General features: G+C 39.1%; 1 protein-coding gene and 1 pseudogene across 7 annotated transcripts in view; one reads left to right on the forward strand and one right to left on the reverse strand.

The window, feature by feature from the left end:
• The window catches only part of NCOA7 (nuclear receptor coactivator 7), a 141,939-nt gene that overhangs the window by 72,553 nt on the left and 57,189 nt on the right, over positions 1 to 12,197 (reverse strand). For all 7 annotated transcript variants that reach the window (XM_037139612.2, XM_037139613.2, XM_037139610.2 and 4 more), the window contains exon 3: positions 7,886 to 8,103. In XM_037139612.2, coding sequence (XP_036995507.2) covers positions 7,886 to 8,103 — 218 coding nt within the window. The remainder of the gene's footprint in view (positions 1 to 7,885; positions 8,104 to 12,197) is intronic.
• Positions 1,579 to 1,709, forward strand: LOC119045027 (uncharacterized; annotated as a pseudogene).

The raw sequence follows: 12,197 nt of genomic DNA on the forward strand, positions 1-12,197 counted from the left end.
CAAAACACAGGATCTTTCTCTCCTTCCTCAGGCCTGACGTTGCTCCTCCTTTCTTCCTACTCTCTTTCCTGGTGTCACAGCTCATTCAAAATGGCTTTTTTTTTTTTGGTAAACAGATCAAGAACTTAAGTGGGTAAATTTAAATGTTAGAAGATATTACAGAAATTATAAAAACCATTTCTACCTGAATCAAAACAATATACAGTCATTGAAAAATACAGTTGAACAAAATTAGAAAATACAAATCATCCATATTACCCCCTCCCAGAGAAAAACCATTGTTTGCATTCTGATGAGTATACTTCCAACAGCAATCCATCTCCATAGTTATATGTATGTAGGTGCTATTTTTATTTAACTTTTAAAAAGATTTTATTTATTAATTTTTAGAAAGAAGAAGGGAGAAGGAAAGAGGGAGAGAAACATCAATGTGTGGTTACCTCTTGAGCACTACCTACTGGGGACCTTGCCCACGATCCAGGTATGTGCCCTGACTGGGAATCGAAAGAAAAAAGATTATAAAAGAAAAAAAAAACAATTCAATAATAGACATTGTAGTTCAGTCTTGTAACATTCTCATCATGACTGTTTCCTTAGGGTGAATTTCTGCAAACAGAACTGTTAGGGCCAAGGGTATGCAAAAGGTAAAGCTCCTGATAACCATGGACGGACTGCCTTCCAGAAAGATGTGACCACATTACCCTCCCAGATCAGCGAATTGGTGTTTTCCTTTGCATCTTCCCCAGCTCACTTCTTATTTTTCAAAATCACTGAAACTGAAAAATCACTGACCATATCTTTAGTTTAATCTGTTGTCCTTCCCTCAGCCCAAACCACAGTGGGGAGTTTCTCTTTTAGTGAGATTCCTCATAATACAACTAAGACATAACACAACAGATTAACCAGGGGACGCGATGGGCATTGCGCAGACCACTGCGATTACAACGGAACTAGACTTGGAGCTCAAGCTCGCAGTACCACATAGCTGCCTGCTTTGCTGGCTATCCTTTTTGTTCCACCTGTGACAAATATCAATTACAGGATACTCTGTTCATGAGAGTGTGGAGCTGTGACAGGAAAAGGAGGACGTGTCCCTTGAGTGAAAGCTTCTGCACTCACAGCCAGGTGTGAGGGTGGGAGAAATGGGGAGATGTTTGTCAAAGAGTACGAACCTTCATTTATAAGAGGAGTAAGTTCTGAGGACCTAATGAACAAACATGGTGATCACAGTCATAACACTGTAATCTATACTTGAAAATTGGTAAGAGTAGATTTTAAATGGTCTTACCACAAAAAAAATAAATGGTAATTATGTGAACTGGTGGAGGCATTTGCTAAAGCTATAGTAGTAATCATTTTGCAACACACACACACACAAAACACATATCAAACCAGCGTATTGGAAATTCTAAACATACACAATGTTATGTCAATTATATCTCAATAAAGCTTGGAAAATTATGATGCCTTCTTATATTCATGTTTACAACCATATTTACAATGGTTATATATTTTAAATTTTATCTTAAATAACTTAGAACGCTCACCACCAATTCTTTTTATATAATTACATTTTCAATCGCTTCTAAGCCTTTTGGCTAAGATCAAGTGTACTGTCTGTTCTTATCAGTTTAATAAAATTACGTTTACATTCTTGAGGCCTGGATTTCTGACAGATATCTCAGTTAAAAGGGAGTATCTCTCCCTCTCAGTAACTTTGTTTCAGGAAAGCCATGACACAAAAGGTATGTTTCCCGAGACCTTGTATGTCTGAGAATGTCCTGATGGCTTTGAAAACCAACTTTCACTTCTCAGCACTGAAGATTCATTCCTCTGGTGCTCACTGCTGTGGACAAGTCTGTGCCGGGCTCTCTTCTTTGATGCTTTGTGGGTAAGATTTTGCCCCGCATTTTCCTATGACCTGTAAACTATTGCCCCTGTTTATTTAAGTGCTGACTTTTCCCCTTAATTCAGTCTAAATGTGGTGAGCTCTTTTGATTTCTAAAGTCAGGTATGAGTTTCAGCTCATGAAAGCATTCTTCCTATATTATGTTTGATTACTGCTTCCATTCCCCTGTTTGGACCTGTTTACCAAGAACATCTTTGATTCAAGCCTCTTCATTCAAGCTTCCCTTATCTGTCATTTTCTCTCTTATCAGTTGCAATCCTTCTGCAACATCCCTGTACGTTTTTGGAGCAGTCTCATCAGGTTTGCCCTATTCACCACCTAGGTTTTTACAGTGTGATTTCATTTAAACATCACTCTGACTTCCTTAGTGGCCTCAAGAAGCACAGCCTAATTACTCCCATCCTAGTAATTTCAACTTATTTTACACCCAAGTCCCTCAAGTCTTTATATGCTATTTGATTAAAGAATATATTAAGTAGATTCTTAATATTCTCTTTCTACATGAGTCCATTTTAATCCTGTATTCTGTGATTTGAATTCTAAATTATCAGAATGATCATTATTTTTGAATAGAAGAAAAATATTATTATAATATATGTCTGTAGCTTGATCTACTTATATATTTGGGAATTTATCAAAATAACATAGCTTTGGCTTTCTGAACTTGATCTATGAAACAAAGTAAATGACAGGAAATTGCAACACTGTGATTTATAATAAATACATACTTGTTCTTCATCCACAATTTCTGACTCACTGCTTCGAAAACTCCTGGAATGTCCTTAGTGTTGAGAACAAAGCTGTCTTAATATTAATGCTGTGGCCTTTAGAAAGTACCTAGAGATGGCAGCTGGTGGCCAATAGAATCAATCCTAATGAGAGAGTTGAACTTTCAGTCCCAACTCCTGACCTCAAGGGAAGGGAGAGGGAAAGGGGCTAGAGGTGGAATCAATCCCCTGTGGCCAATGGTTTCATCAATCACGACTGTGTGAAGAAGCCTCCACCAAATCCAGCAGGTTGGGGTTCACAGAGCTTCCTGGAGGTTCAGGGGAGAGCCGGCCTCGGGAGGGGTGCAAGCTCTGGGTACCCTGAGCAACTCTCCCTCCCAGCCATTCCTTCCTAATCACAGTCATCTAGTTTCTCTGAGTTCTATGCACTGCTCCAGTAAATCCATCAAACTCAAGGCTTACTTACATAAAGCACAGATAAATCTAACTTAAAAGGAAGAATATTACTGCCAAAGCAAGCTTCCTTAAATCAAGTAGATAATGTTATAGGCGTGGAAGTAGATGGCTACAGAAAGTATTTTCTCTTATATTGATCACAGAATGTTCCATTTGTCTAATGTTCTTTTGGCCAAGCCCTTGGATTTACTCCATGGTATTACTCAGTTCTCTATGTTTTCTGATTAATATGAAAACTACCTATAAAATGAGAACTATGTCCCCCAAAATGAAGAAAACCAAATCTCTTGCAACTTGTATAGTCAGAGAAAACAATTATCGACATATTGTTTTAGATCCTTCTAGTTTGTTTTTCTATAAATTTGTGATCATTGGTCATCCATTAACTGCTTGTTTTACCTGTGTGTTACCTTGATAACTTCTCTTACACTATGGATTTACCTCATCCCTGTAAGTAGCAATGTCCAGACCTTTCACCTCAAATCTAGACTCCTCTACATCAATCCACTTGGCACCTCAAAAGCATCTCAACAAATTCATTATCTTCTTTCCTCCTTCCTGAGTTTTCTAGTTTGAAAACTTGTGACTATTCTTTTTCTCCCTCACACACTATGACAGTCACCAAATATTGCTGTTTCTGAGAGCAAATCCCCCCTCAGGGCACCTATCTCATTGGATCCAGTCTCCTACCGTCCAGTCAGCTCACGTCCACCCACTATCCTTAGATTTTTCACACAAAATCAAAGAGTTAATGGAGTTCCCCCAAAGGAGGAAATCCAAATCCTTAGTGTGCCACAGAGGATCTTCCCATTTTAGTGACTTCTCTGCAGAGCCAACTGACAGCAATGAACTGGGACCGGGGCCACCCTCACTGCGGCCTCATGCTCCACCTGCTGGTGCAGAGCAACATCCTGGGACAGGCATCCAGGGAACACACAGGTGGGACCTGTGAGGTGGAGCAAGCCTGCCAGAGGGGGTGCGTCAGCTAGAGTCAAATGTGCAAAGGAGCGAGGAGCCCTGGAATTTACAGGCCCACCTAGTAGTTTCATGTTAGCATTGGATTCTCCTACGGAAATGCCCCCAGCCTCCAACCACTGTTATCATCGCCATTCCTGAGAGCAGCTGAAAAGCTGTGATGGTATCTCTTTACTTACTGCTACTAAATAAAAACACTGGACTATTCTGATCCACCAACTGTACTGTTGCAAAGGTACATAATGCAACATCCAATTAGTATACATCCCCACAAAACGCAACCTCAGTGGGTAGGACTATCAGCTTCCTTCAGGGAAACTCTACAGAGCTACAATGTCACCACTTTAAAATACTTCTTAACCTACAGCGATTAAAGTAAGGATGAAAAAAGATCATACAGGGTGGGCAAAAGTAGGTTTACAGCGGTGAGTATGTAAAACAGAGTTTAACACAGAGATTATTCTTGTATTATTTATTAATTATTGTATTATTTTTCATATGAACAACTGTTCTTTTACCCCACCCTGTATTTTAAATTGCGCAACTATAAAAACTACACCTTTTCAAAAGTCCAATGTGTACCAATCTTGTAAACAAAGGTGTAAAAGGAAATGTTCCTTAACCACCTTCCTTGTTTTGAAAATAATAAATAATACTCAACGCTTTAAATTTTAAGAGGAACTTCATTGTTCACACAGAAGCGTCTTTCAATAGGTTGTCAGTTACAGCTTTTTATAAAATACCAAGTGACTTGAGGTTAGAAGCACCCACTAAGCTGTGTAATACATGACACAGTCACATTAGCCCACTGGAATGCAGGAAACCACACTTCCTCCTCCAGATGCCTCTTCTGCCTCTGCTGGAGCACAGTCAGCACAGCCTCACTTATTATGACCCCAATGGCAGCCCATTTTCTCTTTGATCAGCACCCTTAGGAAGTTATGTTAAACATGGAGACAAGATCTGTTTCCTGGTAACTTTGGCATTGCCAGTGACCCAACTTTGGAGCCCTCTGAAATAAGACTCGACTATCAGACCATGTTTTGATTTACGCAGACTTCCAGTAAATATGGAGGCACAGGTAAACATGCCTCACCTCTGCACACAACTATAGCAAAAAATACTAGACCACAAAACAACAATATCACCCAGAATCCATCAGAAACTTGAGCCGTGTGGAAGTCCGATAACCAAGGATTTAAAGAAGCCACATTATTCCAGGCGGGTAGGAGGGGTGGAAAAAGCAGAGACATGGAGCGGCACAGAGAGGTGCAGAGATGGGAACAGTCCCACATCCATGTGTGGTGGCTAAAAAAACAGAGGGATACCTCGGGAGCAAGGGATCCCAGCCCCAGACCAGAACATCCAACCCAGGGATGCAGCACCAGGAAAATAACTTCTGGCTATAAAAACCAGTAAGGGTTGGGGCTCAGAAGAAACTGCAGGATTCAAAAGAGACTCCTATAAAAGGGCCTGCAATGGACTTAGGGCTCACGCATACTCACCCTCTTTGGGATTCAGCACCAGTGCAACAGCTGGAAGGGCACCAGTGGCATATGGGGAGAAAATGAACTGCGAGTGATGAGAGCTGCCTCCCAGGCAAAACTCCAGTGGCCACACAGAAGTATTGACCCCTCTGTGAGCCCTCCCCCACACAGAGCAACAGAGCAATGACACAGGTTGCCCTGCCCTGGTGATTACCTAAGGCTCTACCGTACACAACTTACAGGTGCGCTTTTCTACAACAGACCACAATACTACGACAGGGAGTCAAAGCAGCTCTACCTAATACACAGAAACAAACACAGGGAGGCTGCCAAAATCAGGAGAGAAAGAAATATGGTCCAAATGAAAGAACAAAACAAACCTCCAGAAAAAGAACTAAATGAAATGGAGATAAGCAACCTATCTGATGCACAGTTCAAAACACTGGTTATCAGGATGCTCCAGGAACTCACTGGGTACTTCAGCAGCATAAAAAAGACCCAGGCAGAAACAAAAGCTGCATTAAGCAAAATAAAAAAAAAAATCCACAAGGAACCAACAGTGGAGGGGATGAAGCTCAAAATCAAATCAACAATTTGGAACAGAAGGAAGGAAAAAAACATTCAATCAGAACACAAAAAAGGAAGGAAGAAAAAAGAATAAAAAAAATAAGGATAGGTTTAGGAACCTCTGGGATATCTTTAAGCATTTCAATGAATCAGAGGGCTGTCAGAAGGAGAAGAGAAAGAGCAAGAAATTGAAAACTTATTTGAAAAATAATGAAAGAAAACTTCTTTAATTTGGTAAAGGAAACAGACACGCAAATCTGGGAAGCACAGAGAATCCCAAACAAGACTGACCCAAAGAGGAAAATACCAAGACACATCTTAGTTAAAATGCAAAAGGTGAAAGATAAAAAGGGAATCTTAAGAGCAACAAGAGAAAAGCAGACAATTACCTACCAAGGAGTTCCCATAAGACTATCAGCTGATTTCTCAAAAGAAACTTTGCAGGCTAGAAGGGACTGGCAAGAATTATACACAGTGATGAAAAGCAAGGACCTAAAACCTAGATTACTCTATCCAGCAAAGTTAATGTTTAGAATTGAAGGGCAGATAAAGTGCTTCCCAGACAGGGTAAACCTAAATGGGTTCATCATCACCAAGCCATTATTACATGAAATGCTAAAGGAAATTATATAAGAAAAAGAAGATCAAAACAGTGAACATTAAAAAGGCGATAAATTCAACACTATCAACTGAATGCAAAAACAAACTAAGCAAACAAGAATAGGAACAGAATCACAGATATGGAGATCACTGGGAGGGTTACCAGCTGGGAGGGGCAAGAGGGGAATTGGTGGGAAAGGTGCAAGGATTAGGAAGTACTACTTGGTAGGTACAAAATGGACAGGGGGATGTTAAGAACAGCGTAAGTAATGGAGTAGCCAAAGAACTTATATGCATGACCCATGCACATGAACTGAGGGGGAATGGTGGTACCCGGTGGAGGGGGCATTAGGGAAAAAAATTGGGGCAACTGTAATAGCATAATCAATAAAATATATTTAAAAGAAGAAAAAAGCCCATGTTTCATGTATTGTATTGCAACAGGTTTGCAGCCACCCCTTGGTCTTCTCTCTCTTAGTCTAGCGATCCTGAGTGTAATGTAACCTGCATGCCACAACCAGTTTTGACTCACAGGTCCCTTTCTTTGCATTCTCTTTTTAACATGCTCCAGGCTTGCAGGTGACAGGAGCCATAGGTGTGAGATGGATGATCCAAGGAACGCAGGGTTATTACCTCCATCATGCTAGATATACCACTTTTGCTAATGCAGTTTCAGATGCAATGGCAATTCTGGGAAACTGCGGAACACTGTAGACTCATTTTAAGATTTCCCTTAAGTAAAACTCCCAACTCATCTCTTGTTTTTCTTAACTGACAGATGCTGGGCCATGTCTCCATCTATTTTCTGTTGCCTAGCTGATGCTAAAAAGTACACACATTTCTACCAACATTTTTATGGCTATGCCTATATATATTAAAAAATATCTCATACAGGAAACATGACCATTCATTTGACAAATATATATTAGAACAAACCATTTGTTAGGCACTAGCATGATGGAAACACAAAGCTGAATGAGACATGACAACATTATTTCATTTTCATCTCTTTACCAAAGATTATATATAGACATCAAGGGTCGTTGGCACACAGTCGCTGCTCAATACACGTACTATTATTATGACCAGTTACAAATTATAGTCTTAAAAATGACTACAGATTTTTAAAATGAAAATGATCAAGTAATGCCACCAATACTCACCAATACTATAATATCTCTTTAGTTCTGTACGTCTGATCTCCTTTAACTGATTTTTTCTCTTTTTTTTCTCATCAGTAATACGTTCCTCTTCCACAGCAATGTTGCACTTGTCTTGTTCTAAAATGACTGTATTAACATCTGCTTTTCCAGTATGAGTCCTTGTAGCTACAGCTGAGGCCGTCTCTGCATTTTGTTTGGCTTGTTTTTTCTTTTTCAATCTATAAATGAGGAAAAAAAGGGAAGAAAACATTGCTAAGAGAAGTTATATTAATTTCATGAATTGACTGGGTTTTGAGAAAATGATATAGAAAATACTTCCTTTATATTATTGTTAATAACACTTTCCTGTTATATTTTCCATGCCTAATCACTTAAAAATTCTTACATGGAGACCTGTGGCCTCTCCTCAATTGTATATCCTGGATGCCTCAGGAAATGAATGGCAAGTGCTTTAGACTGGAGGAAAAACTAGATTAATCTACAGGCTGTACAATGGTGAGTGGTTTTTTTTGGCATGATGTACAGTTATCCAAATATATTGCCACATTTGGAATGCTACATTTTTAAGTGTTTCTGGTGTTCAATGGCACCCTTGGACGGATGGGCAAGCACACCTATAGCAACAAACCCTTCACACTTGGCTCACACACTGAATATCAAGGTTTGTCAGGGTGCAAGCAGTTTAGGGTTAAGTAATTCTTTTCCTTTACTCACATGAAAGTAATGCTGAAGCGAGAGCTGCCTTTCCTGAGATAGAAAATGCCACTGTGATAATACATAGTTACCATTATGATCAGGAATAGCTGATGCATAAGTTAGCACATCTGATGCTTTCAATTTTATACTCCTGAGTCTCTGTATGAGATGAAGTTCATTATAAATTCAATAACTCAAAATTGTTCTAATTGACATATCATTCTAATTCACATGTCACTTTGAAAGTACTAGTCCTTAAAAATGTTTTAACCTAACCAGAACATAAAGAACAAAAGCCTTGCCCTCTACTATATATGGCAGTCTGCTCATATGTAAACACTGATTGGTCAGGACACCTTTCCCCCTTTCTTTCTAGGCACAAGCAGTGGTCTCTTACACGTCTATTTCCTCTGCTCCCTTGAGCATCTATATAATTTGATGTTGCTGAGAAAATGTTTGGGGAGAAAAGCAACTGTAGGACAATACAGGAACTAAGGTTTGATTCTGCGCTGCTGTGCTCTGTGATGTTGGACAAATCGATTTAACAGTCTGGAGAGGCCTCGCGATGAGGCTTGGCTCCCTGACAGGGTCTTTTATTAGGATCCACTGAGATATGCATCTACATGTAACACAAATAGAAATAGTAAAATATCTCCTGATATAATCATATAACATAAGGTATATAACAAATTCAGCTTTTGAGGTAAAGGTCCCATATTCTAACAAAATATTTCAACTAGGATGCTATTCACTGAACACCAGGCAACCAAGTTCTCATACTTTCACTGACTAACAAATGATTATAGTCTAGAAGAACAGACAGCTAGAAAAAAAATCATACATGAATATATTCCCCACCTTGAGTTTACCCATCTTTTCATGTTTACTTGTTAAAAAAACAAAACCGCAAATCAAGCAAAACTGGAGAATCATGAAAAGGAATTACATTCAGTAAACACAATTTATTTTCTATCTTCAGATTTTAAACGTTTTTTTTTCTGGTAAAACAGTAGGTAGCTCTTTGCAGAGCTGATTCAGATAATGCTAACAAAATAATTTCTCTCTCATGGAGATTTCTGTATGAGGCTGAAATTCACATGCAGTAACCTAGATACATAGATCAGAGATCAGCTCTTACTTAGGACGGTCTCTGCAGAACGGGTCTCTGGGTCCAAAGGGATTGTGCTGGTCTTGTTCTGATACACTGGTTTATGACAGACAAGCCTGACTAGTCAATCATATTTTAATAACTATGCATGGTGCCAGGTGGGTACTGGAAATATCTGGGGGAATACTTCATAAAGTATGTGATTAACCCCTATTCTGTATACCACAAACTAATACAAAATAATAGTGATTGTAAAAAATAAATTTAAAAAACAAACTACTTAAGATGAATCTTTATTGCCCACTCACCAAAACTGTTCCTTCCAGGAGAGAAAAGAGGTAACAAAACTAGCTCTGTGCGCCTGAGAGAAGTTGCTTTTCAAGCTTCTGAATTTTTCCACTTTAAGTTGATTTCAGTGTCCTCATTTCACTGTCCCCACGACCATTAAACTCACTCAGATCGAGGGCATATACTTTGTGAGCACTGTCTGGGGACATCTCCTTAGGGGCTGGTTTTCATGCTTGGAAATGAGAAAATGGGATGCATTGCCTTATTCCTTTTCCACGCAGACCATTACTATCAATGCGTATAACCAAACACCGCTATTTCAGAGAAAAAAAGGTAGAATACACCCATCCTAAACTTGTTTAACAGCAAAGGGAGTATAATTTACTACGTCACTAATTTTACAATCAGACACATCTGTTTTGCCTAGAGCGTACTCATTAGCTTTGTTTCTCTGCAAGTGATCGCCATGCCTGGCACATTCTGGTCCTGTAACGGGAAATCAGAGGTGAGGGGCAGAAGCCCACTACACAGCCCTTCCTTCAAACGTGGAAATACTCTCTCAACACCTTTTCTAAGAGGGAACGACTGCCAGCCTGATGAATGCAGCGTGGTTAACGCTCTTCAAACATTCTGTTAAATTCGGGGCTTCATCTTCTAGGCCTTCTCTTTTGTTCTCAAGTGGGTATCTGGATGTGACATCCTCACAATAGGGTTTTGTTATACCCAAATTAAGGTAAACGGAAAACAACAGGTTACACAAGGAAATAAATGCCTCTTCTTTCACCTAAGCAATTTTAACGACCCCAAATGTACACTTACTAATATTGTGGACTCAGAGAATACTTAGCAAATCATCTTAAACAGATACGTGATTGAAAATAATAAGACATATTTCACATTTGATTGCTGGGAATACAAGTAAAAATAAACACCTTTATTTTGTTATGCTCTATTTATCTTTTGTTTCTGAAGAGATCAGAATGACATGAAAGAAATTTCTATCATTCAGTCTGCCCTCACGATGGTAACTAGGCCCTGTTGATTCTATTCTCTAACTCTCTCCCTTTTAAATTCGCCATCTTTTTTTGTGCTCTGCTCCCATCAAATCATTTAAAGTCATTCATCATCTCTCAACCTGGACTATTTACCATAATGTAATTTACTATGCTTTGTTTTACTACACAATACATGTTTGTACTAGAAAAGTTTGAAAATGTAGAAGACTGAAAAGAATAAAACAAATAAAATAAAATGCTAAGACTAAGAAGCAATTACTTTTGGGGGGAGCAATTACTTGTTAGTCTGTAAAAACCAGAAGATAGGGTCATTGAACTATTCATACCTGAAAAAAGGCAGCCAAGTAAGCAATCATGTCTCATCATGCTTCTGAGCTTCTTAATGGTCCCTTCCCATAAAATGGGACCATTTTACTCTGGAATCCCTTGGCTTTGTTACTTTAAAATTGTGTGCACTCGCGGAACACATGTATACCTCATTTTTTTTCACTACTAGTATCCCAACTCAGAGGTAGCTGACTGAAGAAATAAATAAGGCGATACTGCTAAAGAAAGTCTTTTTCATAGATGAATGAACTGCTTTCCTCTGAAGCTTTTTTCCTTTACTGGAGGAAATAAGTTCAGGATACAGGCAGCACTCAAAGCCAGGGCCTTGGGCCAGTTCCTTTGTCTCTGCAGAGGTCTCTTCCATTGCTTGGTGACATCCAGGGAAACCCAACACAAAGAGGCACCCAGTGATGAGACGGGCTTTCATCAGCACTAGAGTGAAAGTTTGAGGAGGGCAGGGAGTTGTCCAGTTTTGTTTCATGCCATACTCCCAGGACCTATGCATGGCAGGGACACTTTAGGCACTCAAAAAATATTTCTTGAATGAATGAAAGAATGAATGAATGAGGCTATGTTCTAATTTGGTTAGGATCTGCTCTCCTAGTCAGTGTTTTTCTATACATAAGCCATTCTATAGCTTTCACTAATCAGCAACCAACATGTTCTCAAAAATAAACTTCAATTTCCTTATCAAAGATAAGGAAAAGAGGATATACTGGCCATATAATTTAAAATGTATTAAAATGTAGACTTCAGGAATTAATACTAAAGTAATGGTTCTATGTGACTGCTTAATTCCACAATTTGAAGACCCTGTGTTTCTGTAAAAAGTGCCATAGACGTAAATACCTGGCATGGTGCTGTGCAATAGGGTAGC

This window comes from Artibeus jamaicensis, unplaced genomic scaffold, assembly GCF_021234435.1.
Source record: "Artibeus jamaicensis isolate MK-2021 breed Jamaican fruit bat unplaced genomic scaffold, CSHL_Jam_final contig_387, whole genome shotgun sequence".
NCBI lineage: Eukaryota > Metazoa > Chordata > Mammalia > Chiroptera > Phyllostomidae > Artibeus > Artibeus jamaicensis.